General features: G+C 42.0%; 2 protein-coding genes across 18 annotated transcripts in view; one reads left to right on the plus strand and one right to left on the minus strand.

The window, feature by feature from the left end:
* Positions 1-1,661, minus strand: part of LOC127639741 (uncharacterized) — a 51,201-nt gene extending 49,540 nt beyond the window's left edge. For all 17 annotated transcript variants that reach the window (XR_007969999.1, XM_052121939.1, XM_052121944.1 and 14 more), the window contains exon 1: positions 1,306-1,661. Coding sequence is in view for 16 of the 17 variants with exons in the window: in XM_052121939.1 (XP_051977899.1) it covers positions 1,306-1,396 (91 nt within the window). In the remaining variant the exon portion in view is untranslated. The remainder of the gene's footprint in view (positions 1-1,305) is intronic.
* LOC127639469 (uncharacterized) overlaps positions 1-16,002 on the plus strand; it is an 808,968-nt gene that overhangs the window by 776,537 nt on the left and 16,429 nt on the right. The gene's annotated exons all lie outside the window — the stretch shown is intronic.

The raw sequence follows: 16,002 nt of genomic DNA on the forward strand, positions 1-16,002 counted from the left end.
AAGATGTGATATATTTATCATTATTCATTTATCAAATGCTAACAGCTACAACACAAGATGTTTAACGGCCTTCTGCTCTCAGAATTACTTTCATCCACTTCTGAAGTCATAATTATGAGCGTCATGTTTCAGTTCTTTGATCTAGACAACCAGCTGATGATACTGTAATTATGGGTGAATACATGCCATTTTCTCTGTGCAAACATTTACAATAAGCGTCAAATAGATGGTGCTTGTGTGCACTTATCCTGGATACCTCAAACTACTGAAAAACATTAATTACATCCGCGTGTATCATTGCAAGAGGAAAAACTAACTTTTCACAGATTCCCAATCAATGATCCTGAGAGACTGAAGCTTTGGCTGTTCACTGGGATATCAACACACCATTTGAGTCACTTAAAATATTGAGAGTGTGCAGTAAATATTTTCCCCCGGTCGATTTCAGACCAGCTGAGGGATCCGGTGATATCAACATGCCAACACGCTTATGTTACGTGAGAGACAGTTTGAAATCCACCCTCATGAACGTGAACACCACAGCTGGCCGAAAGTGAACATTTATAAAAAAAAACAAGTTTTAAATATTTATTTCTTACACACACCAAACGCTTCACTTCAGAAGACATTAATGAATCAACTGGAGTCGTATGGATGACTTATTATAGATCAATTATGCCTTTATGTGCTTTTTGGAGCTTCAAAGTTCTGGTCACCATTCACTTGCATTGTATGAAATATTCTTCTAAAAATCTTAATTTGTGTTCAGCAGAAGAAAGAAAGTCACACACATCTGGGACAGCATGAGAGTGAGTAAATGATGATAATGTTCATGTTTTTGGGGAAGTAATACTTTAATAAGCTGCTCTCTCAGACTGTATGAGCAGCACAACAGACACATGAAGTGTTTTCTCTCAGGACATCCACCTCATGAAGAGTTCAAAATGCACCAAAACTCTCCAATGTGTGAATATAATCATGTGTAATATAATTCACATTTATATTCCACAAATCCTCTTCTGCACATTACACACAACTGTACAAACATTATTGTGTATTTCTCATATTTATATTATTTGTGTCTGTTTTGGATGTTTTTGCACCGGAAGCTTCTGTCAGGATCAATTGTTTGTGTGTTTAAGATCATTGTGAATCTAGTCCAGACTTGTCCTGTGTATTTGGATGAATGTGAGCTGTAATATTATGATGGACTTCAATAATAATAATAAAATATGAGAATATCAGTAAGTGTGAATATTATTGAAGTGAAAGTGAAAGTACTGATAAATATAAATGAACACTTACCGCACAAGAGTGATATGAACAGAAGGGTTTTGAACGTGTTCCTCATATTGTTGTTAATTGCAGTTTGAAGTTTGGACTTGATAAAAGACATTTAATCGCAATTAAAGGTCTGAATCTCTTCTGTCGAGTGAATGTTTTTCTGAACCGCACCCACCTGCACCCGACTGACACAAAACCCGAATAAACCCCAACAGAGCGACTTTAAACCGACTGTGATCACTCATTAATCCGATCCATAATACATCTGTTTATATGTTATCAAAGATCAACCAGAACATTTACATATAATCATTTCTACAAGTTTGGAGCGAAACACAAAAGACTCCGATAATGGCGGCGTCAGAAAACTTCTTCCGCTTCTTCTTCTTCTTCTTCTTCTTTTGGTTATAATGGCAGCTTGCATCCTAAACGTACTACCGCCCTCTTCTGTTTTTTTTTTAAAAAACTTCTATATATAAAGAAGCTGCTCAAACATCTTCTACCTCGTTCACTCCCACCAAACTCCAATATACTCTTTACTCCTGTTCTATTTCATATTTCCAGCAACTAACAAGTAAATGTTCTACAGATTCTGACATCTAACAATTATCACAAAAGCCCCCTGCTGAAAAAACCAGCTTAAACCAGCCTAAGATGGTCAGGCTGGTTTTGGCTGGTCTCCCAGCCTGGTCATAGCTGGTTTATCAGGCTGGTTTTAGAGGGGTTTTGAACACTTTTTTTAAAGCTGGTCAGGCTGGTCTTAGCTGGTCAGTGTTGGATTTAGCTGGTCTTAGATGGTCTTAGTTGGTCAGGCTGGTCTTAGCTGGTCAGGCTGATTTTAGCTGGTCAGTGTTGGCTTTAGCTGGTCTTAGCTGGTCTTAGTTGGTCAGGCTGGTCTTAGCTGGTCTTAGCTGGTTTTAGCTGGTCAGGCTGGTCTTAGCTGGTCAGTGTTGGTTTTAGCTGGTCTTAGTTAGCTGGGAGACCAGCTTGACCAGCTAAGCCAGGCTGGGAGACTAGCTAAAACCAGCTAAGCCAGGCCGGGAGACCAGCTTGACCAGCTAAGCCAGGCTGGGAGACCAGCTAAAACCAGATAAACCAGGCTGGGAGACCAGCTGACCACCAACTTGTCCAGGCTGGGAGACCAGCTTGACCAGCTAAGCCAGGCTGGGAGACCAGCTAAAATCAGCTAAGCCAGGCTGGGAGACCAACTAAAACCAGCTACTTCCAGCTTAAACCAGCTAAGACCAGCCAACCAGCTTAGGCTGGTTTTAGCTGGATTTTTCAGCAGGGCCGGTTGGATGCTTCCCTATAATGTGAAGTGAACTATTGAGATTATTGTGTCCTTTTCTTAACCAAATCATGATTGTCTCCTCTTTTCTATTCCTCCCTTTTCACAATATCAACTCTATTTTAAATGAAATGCAAATGTCTTCCTTTTACCTCCCGATCGCACTACTGCTGCCACTTTTAATGATATATTTCCATACAGTGCCCTTCTCATTTTGAGAGAATAATACTCAGTCATGAGCTGTGATTAATCACGATTAATCGCAAATTAAAATACTAGGATTTACTTCTAAACCTGCAGTGTTGAAATAAATAAATGCATGACAATCTAGTTTAAGGAAACAGATTCTTCAGTTTTATTATCTCAACCATTAACATTTATGTAACAAGTGTTCAATAACATTCTCTTCATTTGTTGAGGCATCCATATGAACTGCAGACATATTTTGCAGAAACCAACAACTGTCTGCTACAAAGTCACAAATAGCTTACCTGTAAACATTTTGCATAGTAACATCAACTCAAATTAATGCAACAATAAGTAGGCCTATTTTAGAAACGGAATGCCATAACCTCTGTGAAGAGATGGAGTGAATAGTCTCTACATTCTTGGTATAAGATCATTACTTCAAACAGTGTGCATCTGTGCAACATGCCTCCTGTCAATCAATAATACAGTCTACTCTTCTTTCAACCAGTTGCTCAGGCAGACTAGCTTGTTCACATTTTCAGATGATAGAGCTGACCTCTTCTTCTGCAGAATGTGGCCTGCCAAAGAGAACAGTCTCTCACACGGCACTGTTGAGGCAGGTGTAGCCAAGTACCTTTTAGCAATATGGGCCAGCTTACCATATGCACCTGCTTGTGACGACCACCACTGTAGTGGACATATTTCTGTGCTGACACAGGGCTCTGCTTTGTACCTCTCTAGAGATGTATCTGTGGACAGTACTTCATCATCAGACTCTGACTCTGATCCCATCAGTAGGAGGGCCATCTTCTTCTTTGGTGGCTCTGGCTCCACTTTTTCTCCAGGGGTCTGTGGTGCAGGTTCTCTATCCTTCAGCATCTCACTCAGCTTTTGCCACACCTCTCCCCTCTCTGCTCTGGGCAAGCACCTAAGGTTCTTGAACCTAGGATCTAGAGCGGTTGCTACCTTTAACCACCACAGGTTTGCGTTCTCCTTTCGCCCGTTGAGGTCCTTTGTGAATGCAGCCTTGAAGCGCGCTATGTAGGCAGGGTCAACATCTGAGACATCCATTGTACGCAGGAGATGACATAGTGCAGGTAGCACCACGGAGCAGGATACATACTTTTCACCACCTAGGAGCTCAGTGATGTACCTACAGTGCAAACACAGCACCACACAATTGACTTAATGATTACAGTTTTCATTCAGATGACATCTATTTAGGGTATAGGCCTTAAATTATGTCTAGATGACTTACAAATTACTTATTTTTATCAGTAAAATTGGAGAAGACAGAGATATCACATTACCTGCAGGGCTCCAGCAATGTTTCCAACTTTGCCAGCCTGTCATATTAGAGGTTAGCATGGCTAAGTTGTGCTTCTGCTGTGCCAGTGTTGCTTTCAGTGGATCCTTGTTGTGTTGAATCTGCCTTATCATTTCAAGAGTTGAATTCCAGCGCGTCGGTACATCCTGGATGAGGGACTCCTCTATTATTCCATGAGAGGCTTGATGAGCTTTCAGCTCTGCTGTGTTTGCGGGACTGTGTCTGAAGTGTCCGACTATTTTACGGCACTTGGCTAAAACGCTGTCAAATCCGCTGTCCCGTAAAGCCACGGTGATCACCCTTTGTATCATGTGCACCACACACGGCACATGCACGAATGGTAGACTCCTTGCAGGGGCAATCATATTGCGAGCGCTGTCTGTTCCTATAGGTGTGACCTTGCCCGTTATCTCCCACTCATTTGCAACTTTGAGAAACTGGCTAGCGCATGCTTCGGCAAAATGCCTTTCTTCCGTTTTTAACACGCCTAAAGTGAATGAGTGCAGCTGCCAGTTGTCATCGATTAGGTGTGCTGTTACTCCGAGGTAGTTATGGTTACTTACTGAGGTCCAGTGGTCTCCAGTAACTGCAATAAAAGTACCTTCTGCCAACTGCCTCACTTTCGTAGCTTTTTCAGCATCGTACAGTTCATGTATTCTCGTAACAATAGTTCCCCTCGAAGGTAGCTTGTATGATGGGTCAACTGTGGCGATCTGAATGATGTCTTGAAGCCCCTGGTCCTGAACTATGTTGATGGCCCTGCAGTCTGTGGCGATCCATTTAGCGATTGCACTAGTTAGCTTGCTGTTGTCGATTTGTTGACAAACTTGCCCCGGCTGCACTCCGCCAGTGTCGTTTGACGAGCACGGCTTGTTGATCCTTTCTCGGAACTAGCATCTTTGCTAACGTCAGCAAAAATGTGTTTTGCCCGAAGATGGTACTTCAAACTTGTCGTGCTTCGGTGGAAGGACAGTTCATCATTGCAATAAGTGCACACAACTTTGGTTTTTATTAAAACTTCCATCTGCAAGCTTTTTGTAATGAAACTTGCCGTTCAGCAGAACGGACACCGTCTCCTCTGTCATCGTATTACTTGCGTTTGCCCTGCCCTTATCACACAAAGCTAGGTAACCATCAGCGCTGTGATAACGGGAAGAAGTTGAGGTCAAACTTGATCAAATTATTAATTTGCGCTAAAAAAATAATAACGCGTTGAAAAAATATATATTAATCGCATACGTTAACGCGTTAACGTTGACAACCCTAAAATATATAATTTATCATCACATAAAATAAAGTGGGACTTAAAGCGTTTGTCTGTCGTAAACAATAAGGCAGACAACATCCAAGACAAAAAAACAAAGAACTGTAAACAAAACAAACAATAAACCGCAGTGTTGTATCGGAACTCGCAACGCACCAGCCATACTCGGTGCCATCTTGAAACATCCAGCTCATTAGAACAAGACACCATTTATATAAGCGATATCTAACTGATTAAATGTATCTTTGTAGGAAATGCATCCTGTAGTTTAATGAGGCACACCACATATTTTAAAGATACGTGCCAGCACAAAGGAAACACACCAAGGACACACGTCAGAATGCTACTAATTAACAGAAACACATTTTGTTTTTAAAGAAATACACCTGTTTTTCAAGGTTATCCACCATAAATCCTTCCCAGGCTTCCTTATCAGAATAATTATCCCTGTAATAAGTGCACTGTAAGTCACTTTGGATAAAAGCGTCTGCCAAATGCATAAATGTAAATGTTTCAACATGATGTTGCATATTTCATCTTTCCCTGGTGCATTCTTCCCAGTTTTAGCCAGCGACTTACTTAACTCTCCCTTGCTAAATGAGACATTTTGTTCACCCTCAGTGCTTTCCTTTCTCCTTAGTGCCACCAAGTTTTCAGAATTGGTTTTCTCTCTGCCTTTTTCTTCCCTCCCCAGACAAGCTATTGGAACTGTGTGCAGTAACAAAAGTATTTACCATCATCTCAGCCTTTTCTATCTTGCCTAATTGCCACATATCCACTTAAGACAAAATTCAAATTAGGCTTTAGCCAGGACTCTTGAATGCATATTATGTCTGGTTTTTCTCTTCCACTGCCTATAAACTGTTTAAAGTCTTGCCCATTTACGATCAGGCTTCTGCCATGGTTGGGTGTTTGGGGAGGAATCACTGAAGTCACTGAATGGCGTTTTCAATGCCGGCTGCAGATGGCTGATCCAATAAGCTGCTGGTAGAAAGAGGGTCACATAAGGTCATTTCCAATGCTGGCCGCAGATGGCTGATCCAACAAGCCACTGGAAGTAAGAGGTTTTTTTGTGAGAGGAGTGTGTGCATTGTGGTAATCTGGAGCAATCCAAAGAGAGTCCATTGAAGCTGGTGTATTGTAGTGCGAAGCGAAGCTCAGATGAATTTCCCAAGACGTGGGCAGATACAGAGGAAACCTCCTTCACAGTACTGGGCAACAACTGGTGAGAGTGACCGCAGGCAGGCTACTGCACCTCCATAGACAGGCAAACAAACAGATACACAAGCATGCTCCAACTACACAAGAGAGAAATGGTAGACATGACAGCTAACAGCGAACATGACAGCGAACAATAAACTTTCAAAGTAGTAGGGGAAACACAAGGAATAAGTAGGGAGTGCAATTAGAGGAAAGCAGGTGGAAGCGGGCATGTATTTCATCACTGTGATTAGCGTCTCCCCGAGTTCAATCAGTGTTCCCATGGAAATGATGATCACACATGCCAGCTCCACACGTGAAACACAAGGGAGATAGAAACAAACAACATGATTCTTGCATTCTACTGAAGGAGTAAAATTATTAAGAGTATCAACCCACACATGCTGATTCTTGACTTGACTGTACACTGACCATTCCTTCTGACCATTTCAACCCTATCATATCCAAATGGTGCACTGCTGTTTTAACAGTAATCTGAATCCTTTCAGTTTTACATCTGATCTCAGATGTTGCATTTATCACCCCCGCTATAAATGTCACCAGTTTCTACTTTTCTCCCTTACTTTTCTCCGCTCTTGCCGTTCATTCCCATTCAGCTCTTTGTCATATTCCCTGTCCTTATTCTGCTTTTTCTGTCCAGCCTTCTCAACTGCCTCAGCATAAGAAACTTTTACCTTCACCTTCATCTGCTTCACTTCCACCTCTCGCCTCATCAATTCACAGTCCCATTGGCTGACACTCCCACACTCTACAGCCTAATTGACCTACCAGCTACCAAGTCCACAGTCTGTAATCCAATATCCAAGTCAATTAATCTGTTCAAATAGATTCCTGGTTTTGCTCTTACAATCGGCTCAATAGAGATCTAAGCACTCTTAGCCAAACGTACTTAATGTGACCCTCTGTTGAATGGCGATTAGCAAACCAGCTTAGGTGCATTACCGCTACCAACTGGACTGGACTGGATCACGCCATACAAAGAAAAGAGCATGACATGATTCTTTTGAAATTGAACCATTTTTTATTTACAACAATAATAATAATAATAATAAGAATAATAATAACAGAATTTTTATATTATTTGTACTAAGGCCATACTCATACTCAATACACAGGTGTAAACCCATAGAATGAATGAGTTTGTGGTATGTATAGGTTCGGATCAGGGGCGTGGCCACAAGGGTGGCACGGGGTGGCAGCTGCCACCCTAAAAAATAGCTTTGCCACCCCATTTGCCACCCCAGATGACAGCTCGGATACGGAGGGGCGTCGGCTTAACTTCCCCCATAGGCTACTTCAATCGATTGGGTCACGAAAAGTACTTATCAAATATGATCTATAATTCACAATAGTATTAGTTTTAAGTCTGATGTCTTTATTATGTAGATAAAGTGCATTTCTGCCCCTGCAGCAGGCTAGTGTAAACGGCAGATCGGTAAATCCACGGGTGACGGAGCGCAGCGAGCGCTGCTGCAGTAGCCTAACTGTGCGCGCGGACTCGTCTCGGAGGAAGAATGCGCTCGTCTTGTCCAGAGTGGACTCCGAGTAGCCTGTAGTTGTGAGAATCTCCACGAATACGAAAGCAAATTTTTCATTTGAATCGCATATTCTGACAGGTGTAATGGTATTGAAATTGTCATTCAAATCACAGTGATTTCAGGAGACAAAACTTGACAAAAAAAGCATGTGGAGAAATTATATGTGTTAACTATATAAATGTTTTTAAATTAATATATTAAAAGCTTTTTATTTAATTTTACATAAACATAATTAAAACATATATTCAACATTTAACATATCTCCAAGATGATCTTACTTGGTTTGGGATTAATTACTAATTGCTATTAAAATGTAAATGTATCAAAAGCTACGGAAGCGTATTGCATTCACTTGAGAAAAAAAAATCTACTCTGTTTTTCTGAATTAACGACTTAATTATCTCAGAATTACGAGATAATTTTTCATTAAAAAAAATATTTTGCTCTGTTTTTCTGAATTAATGAGATCCCTCAAAATCCTGCCAGGAGCTCTATTTTAGCTGGATGCGCATGAATTTATAGAGATATATTTTACACTTGGCCTTCAATACAAAGACATTTCTGTCTATGACATTTGTAATACTGTCATGTCTGAGACACGCTTTGATCTTCCAAAGGACACTAATCAAGCAATAGACTTGTACTTGCATTTAACACGAGAACTACCGGAATTCTAGAACTACTAGAATGGCCATAGCCAGGCCCGCCGACAGGGGGGGACAAACGGGTCTGTTGTCCCGAGCCCAGGGTAGGGGGGGGGGGCCAGAACTGGGCCCTCATTAAATTATGGAATAATTGTTAAAAAATAAATAAAATAGGCATATTTGTGGAAAAAATATCTAATATTTGAGTTACATAAAAGCTTTTTATTTGTTTTCTTCCTAATTGTCCTTGAAATAGTGGTCAAGAACCCCGCCCACCCCCAAAACAAAAATGGTTTGGCCACTGATCAAAATTTGATGTTGTCATTTGATTTGAAGTTCAGTAGGCTAACATTACGATCAAAATGTCCGGTCAGCACAAGTCTGGTGCTCAGAAAAGAAAAGAAAAGAGAAGAAGGGAAGAAGAAAATAGAGGCCTTCGAGATGTCCTAAACAAATATTTTCAAAAAGGTGGTGACGGAGAAGCTGGAACTAACGTTAGTAAAGTCAACGTAGAGCAAGGTAAGAAACAGCGCAGCCAACGTTTATGAGTGTTGTCAAAGACCCGGTACTTCGGTACCAAGTCGGTACTAATTTTGTTTTAAACGTCACGCCACGGTACCAGGTTTTCTCAAACCCGGTACTTGATGCGCGTGCATGCCCGAGCGCGTGCAGTTGCGTCCTCTTCATAAAAGTGCTGAGACATTGCGACCGGCGGTGCTGCTGATGTGGTGGCTGTAAATCCACTTGTTGATAAGAAAGGAGGAAAGAGACACATATGGAAATATTTTGGATATTAGCTCATAATAGCGACGCGGCGCTCGCTTTTACAGGCGCCAAGTTCATTGTTGCATAGCAACGACAGACGCCACGGAAGAGCACGCGCTTGTGGAAAGGGAGAAAGCGGTGCGAACTGCGCTCTCCATGATGACGAGGAAGTATTAGCAAAGAATTCATTGATTTCTAGCCCTTGCATTAGCTTTTACTACTAGATATATTTATGGAGATGAGAAATAAAAAGCCGGCTGAAATGCGTCACTGTTGGCATCGGTGAACAGATAATGGGCCAGATCCGAGTCTATTTTTGCTGCGCTGCTCATGCTTAATTAAAAGTGAAAGCACACTTTTGATGGACAAAAAATAAATATGATTTCACACAAAAAGTGCCCAAAATGCACAGATTTTGCATGTCTAGTATGTTTTAACAAGAACTGCAGTAGGCTATGTCAGAAAAAAAAATGAAAACATTTATAGAAAATGTACCCATTTAAACGTGTTTTTATTATTCAGTTTGGGTAAAAGTATATGGTGTTTTATAAAAAAAAGAGCAGAGGAGGGGAGAAGAACAAGAGAGGAAGAGGAGAGGAAGGGAACAGGAGAGGAAGAGCAGAGGAGGGGAACAGGAGAGGAAGAGGAGAGGAACAGGAGAGGAAGAGCAGAGGAGAGGAACAGGAGAGGAAGAGCAGAGGAGGGGAACAGGAGAGGAAGAGCAGAGGAGGGGAGAAGAACAAGAGAGGAAGAGGAGAGGAAGGGAACAGGAGAGGAAGAGCAGAGGAGGGGAGAAGAACAAGAGAGGAAGAGCAGAGGAGAGGAACAGGAGAGGAAGAGCAGAGGAGGGGAGAAGAACAAGAGAGGAAGAGGAGAGGAAGGGAACAGGAGAGGAAGAGCAGAGGAGGGGAACAGGAGAGGAAGAGGAGAGGAACAGGAGAGGAAGAGCAGAGGAGAGGAACAGGAGAGGAAGAGCAGAGGAGGGGAACAGGAGAGGAAGAGCAGAGGAGGGGAGAAGAACAAGAGAGGAAGAGGAGAGGAAGGGAACAGGAGAGGAAGAGCAGAGGAGGGGAGAAGAACAAGAGAGGAAGAGCAGAGGAGAGGAACAGGAGAGGAAGAGCAGAGGAGGGGAGAAGAACAAGAGAGGAAGAGCAGAGGAGAGGAACAGGAGAGGAAGAGCAGAGGAGGGGAACAGGAGAGGAAGAGGAGAGGAACAGGAGAGGAAGAGCAGAGGAGAGGAACAGGAGAGGAAGAGCAGAGGAGGGGAACATGAGAGGAAGAGCAGAGGAGGGGAAGAGCAGAGGAAGCGCAGAGGAGGAGAACAGGAGAGGAAGAGCAGAGGAGGGGAGAAGAACAAGAGAGGAAGAGCAGAGGAGAGGAACAGGAGAGGAAGAGCAGAGGAGGGGAACAGGAGAGGAAGAGCAGAGGAGGGGAACAGGAGAGGAAGAGCAGAGGAGGGGAAGAGCAGAGGAGGGGAACAGGAGAGGAAGAGCAGAGGAGGGGAACAGGAGAGGAAGAGCAGAGGAGGGGAGAAGAACAAGAGAGGAAGAGCAGAGGAGGGGAACAGGAGAGGAAGAGCAGAGGAGGGGAACAGGAGAGGAAGAGCAGAGGAGGGGAGAAGAACAAGAGAGGAAGGGAACAGGAGAGGAAGAGCAGAGGAGGGGAACAGGAGAGGAAGAGCAGAGGAGGGGAGAAGAACAAGAGAGGAAGAGGAGAGGAAGGGAACAGGAGAGGAAGAGCAGAGGAGGGGAGAAGAACAAGAGAGGAAGAGGAGAGGAAGGGAACAGGAGAGGAAGAGCAGAGGAGGGGAACAGGAGAGGAAGAGGAGAGGAACAGGAGAGGAAGAGCAGAGGAGGGGAACAGGAGAGGAAGAGCAGAGGAGGGGAACAGGAGAGGAAGAGCAGAGGAGGGGAGAAGAACAAGAGAGGAAGAGGAGAGGAAGGGAACAGGAGAGGAAGAGCAGAGGAGGGGAACAGGAGAGGAAGAGGAGAGGAACAGGAGAGGAAGAGCAGAGGAGGGGAACAGGAGAGGAAGAGCAGAGGAGGGGAGAAGAACAAGAGAGGAAGAGGGGAGAAGAACAAGAGAGGAAGAGGAGAGGAAGGGAACAGGAGAGGAAGAGCAGAGGAGGGGAACAGGAGAGGAAGAGGAGAGGAACAGGAGAGGAAGAGCAGAGGAGGGGAACAGGAGAGGAAGAGCAGAGAGCAGAGGAGGGGAACAGGAGAGGAAGAGCAGAGGAGGGGAACAGGAGAGGAAGAGCAGAGGAGGGGAACAGGAGAGGAAGAGCAGAGGAGGGGAACAGGAGAGGAAGAGCAGAGGAGAGGAACAGGAGAGGAAGAGCAGAGGAGGGGAACAGGAGAGGAAGAGCAGAGGAGAGGAACAGGAGAGGAAGAGCGGAGGAGGGGAACAGGAGAGGAAGAGCAAGGGAAAAGGAGAGATCTGGGCATGGGGGGGGCCCATCTAAGATTATCTTGTCCCGGGCCCAGGCAAGACTGTCAGCTGGCCTGGCCATAGCGGTCATTCTGACCGTTCATACTAGACTGTACCAAATGTCATATTTACATTCGAAACTTCTATTGAGGTTTTAGAATGAAGCTTCTAATGTCTGTCGTCATATTTTATGGCGTCATCACCCTAAAAATGTATTGAATAAAATAGAATAATATGGATCAAATGGAGCCAAGCTAATGCAGATAGTCCTACATAATACGATCTTTTTTTGTAATATATAATAGTGCTAGACTATATAAATACATAGGCCTATATATATTATATATTAGCTGCTAGACTGCCCCGGAAGGTGCGTGCCTCGCTTTGTGTACAGCAAGTTTTTTCACCACAGTGAAAAGGGTTTTGAAAGTCTAAACGCAACAAACATGATTGAGGCGGAATATTTCGTTAGATAAAAACATGTTGTGAATTTTGGAAATTATTACATCTATCCTTTTTCAAAACATGTTGACTTTTGGACTTTACAACGCTCTGGAGTTATTGGAAACAATCCTATGCAGCCACCTCTGGAATCAAAATCCATGAATAAATGAATCTGTTATATTAATAAAATGAATGTGAAAATGTATTAGTTCATCGACAACCACAGAACTTGCTATTATATAATTACAGATACAAATTTGATTATTTATATTAAATTATTCTCCTAAAAGGGGGCCCCCTTTTTTGTTCAAGTGAGCCACTTTTAGGAGAATTCGTTCAGAATGATTTTACAGCATACTATTTTCATTATAGTTTTACAGCATGATATTTTTGCTCACAGTAAAACAAATATTGCTTTCTAAATCAGTTTTCCCACAGTTTAGCGAATGTTCATATTCTTTATTAACCGCTTTGGCCATTTTGGGTTTGGCCTATATGTGTTTTACATGTCTAATGTTTTTACTATGCATTGAAATACACATTGGTGATGTTTTTATAAGCTATTGTATTGATTTGTTTTTATTTTACAAAGAGAATAATTTAATATAAATAATCAAATTTGTATCTGTAATTATATAATAGCAGGTTCTGTGGTTGTCGATGAACTAATACATTTTCACATTCATTAGAATTAAAATTTCGTGTCCTGGTGTTTATTATTAATATAACAGATTCATTTATTCATGGATTTTGATTCCAGTGGTGGCTGCATAGGATTGTTTCCAATAACTCCAGAGCGTTGTAAAGTCCAAAAGTCAACATGTTTTGAAAAAGGATAGATGTAATAATTTCCAAAATTCACAACATGTTTTTATCTAACGAAATATTCCGCCTCAATCCATGTTTGTTGCGTTTAGACTTTCGAAAACATTTTCACTGTGGTGGAAAAAACTTGCTGTACACAAAGCGAGGCAGTCTAGCAGCTAATATATAATATATATAGGCCTATGTATTTATATAGTCTAGCATATATATTACAAAAAAAGATCGTATTATGTAGGACTATCTGCGTTCGCTTGGCGCTCCATTTGATCCATATTATTCTATTTTATTCAATACATTTTTAGGGTGATGACGCCATAAAATATGACGACAGACATTAGAAGCTTCATTCTAAAACCTCAATAGAAGTTTCGAATGTAAATATGACATGACATTTGGTCCAGTCTAGTATGAACGGTCAGAATGACCGCTATGGCCATTCTAGTAGTTCTAGAATTCCGGTAGTTCTCGTGTTAAATGCAAGTACAAGTCTATTGCTTGATTAGTGTCCTTTGGAAGATCAAAGCGTGTCTCAGACATGACAGTTTACAAATGTCATAGACAGTAATGTCTTTGTATTGAAGGCCAAGTTTAAAATATATCTCTATAAATTCATGCGCATCCAGCTAAAATAGAGCTCCTGACAGGATTTTGAGGGATCTCATTAATTCAGAAAAACAGAGCAAAAACTTTTTTTTCCATGAAAAATTATCTCGTAATTCTGAGATAATTAAGTCGTTAATTCAGAAAAACAGAGTAGATTTGTGAATGCAATACGCTTCCGTAAAAAGCAAATATAGCCTAAGCAAATATTAAAATGGCAAAGCAATAAAATATCTGTGCAAACTAAATAATATTTATTGGGACAGTGTTCGTCATATAGTGATGTCACTGGCATATCTTAAGTTCACCCCTCCCCCATTCTTTAATCATTTCACCAAAACTACAACATGTGGCAGGCCCGCGACCACCAGGCTGAAGCCGTTTAGACTGTTCTCTTTTTAATGCACAGAAACAGGTAAAGTCAATCATGTGTCTATCTTGCTCGTTAATCTACAAAAGTTACCTGAGTGGTGGTTGTTATAATGACTTATGTATATTTTCAATCAATGCAAAGTTGCTATCGTTAGCTCATTAGGCCTACGACAATATTGTCCGTGGCGACACAAGTGGATTTTTTTGAAAGGGCAAGTAAGTAAAAGACATTTTTTCCTTGATTACCCCATTAATATGCTTACACACACATTTTCATGCACACACATACACTCATACACACTCTCTCTCTCTACACACACACACACACACACACACACACACACACACACACACACACACACACACACTCAAAAACATACTCCTACACACAATGTTAGAAACAGATTGAAAACGATTGTACTTTAAAGATTTCTTATCCAACGTTAGTATTACAGCCTTCATCTTTCAGTTGAAATGGCTGATAGTTCAGAATTTACTGTTAGCCCTCTCTGAACATCAGAAATTCATTAAAATAAGCACATGTCCCTCATAACCAGTATAACACTTTTATTTTTATTTTTTTACATATATCATGGAAAGCCTAGTTGCCACCCCTCATTCAGCTCTTGCCCCCCCTTTGCCACCCCAAATATAAAATCCTGGACACGCCACTGGTTCGGATAGGTGATGGTGCAGTATGACTGGGCAAGCCTCAAACATGCATGTGTGTAATGAGGTAGGCTGTCAATGTATTTAGCAGGGGCGGTGTGTTCATTAGGGCGATATGGGCGACGCACTGCCAAACGGGAAAAGGAAGGATTTTTTTTCTAACCAATTCTATCACGGCAACAGTCGTTATCAGTGTTCTAATCTAGACGTCTGATCTGCCAATCAGGATAAAGTCGTGCTTTAAATGGCCCCGCCCCTTTTGGGGCGATTTCAGTCAGGTTGAAAATCGCCCCAGAAGTCTCTCATAGACTCTCATGTAAAAACATTTTTTTTCAAATATCAGAGCTTTCAATACAATCTCTATGGGTTCCGGGAGGGCTTGCACTTACGCGCTTTCGTCATACGTAACGCAACCATGAGCGTAACTAAGAAAAGAGTGGGTTAGCAGCGTCAATCAATTCACGTACTACTGTCAAGATGGCTAGCGTTCAGTGCAACTGGATTGTCTCTTTGAAAGAAGTTCCTTTTGTCGGCGAACGAATCAAGATGAATTGTCAACGAAACAATTAGGACCTCCCAGACCAAATTTAATCATTCAACAGGTTTCTACTAAAGGAGCAAAGTCCTACACTCGAGGATTTTCCAAAAATTGGTACGAACGAAAAACCTGGCTAGCAGGCTGCGACGTAGCCAATGCAGTCTTCTGCTACCCCTGCCAACTCTTTCACCCTGAAGGCGGCTCGGCAGACAGCACCGCTTTGACAGCGACAGGTGTAACAGACATGCACCATCTTTCAGAAAAGATAAAGAAACATGAGACCCACATTGATAGCTGTTTGAGATTTTCTGCTTTGGGGAGAGTGAACATTGCCACACGTTTCTACACAGACACTGCTGGTGCTTGTGCTTGTGCTGAGGTACATCGATAGCAACCATAAACTGCAGGAACGCTTTTTTTTAGTTTCTTCCCATCTCGGAATCAATCTCAATTGCCAGTGTGTTTTAGGAGAGACTGAACGGTCTTTTTGCCGACGACGATAAAGTTAAACTCATCACGCAAGCTTAGGATGGAGCCAGTGTGATGAGGGGAGAGAAGGCTGGTGTGCAGCAAAATGTGCGTGAGCATTTTAATAATGCCCATTATG

Source organism: Xyrauchen texanus, chromosome 48 (genome assembly GCF_025860055.1).
Source record: "Xyrauchen texanus isolate HMW12.3.18 chromosome 48, RBS_HiC_50CHRs, whole genome shotgun sequence".
NCBI classification, from domain to species: domain Eukaryota; kingdom Metazoa; phylum Chordata; class Actinopteri; order Cypriniformes; family Catostomidae; genus Xyrauchen; species Xyrauchen texanus.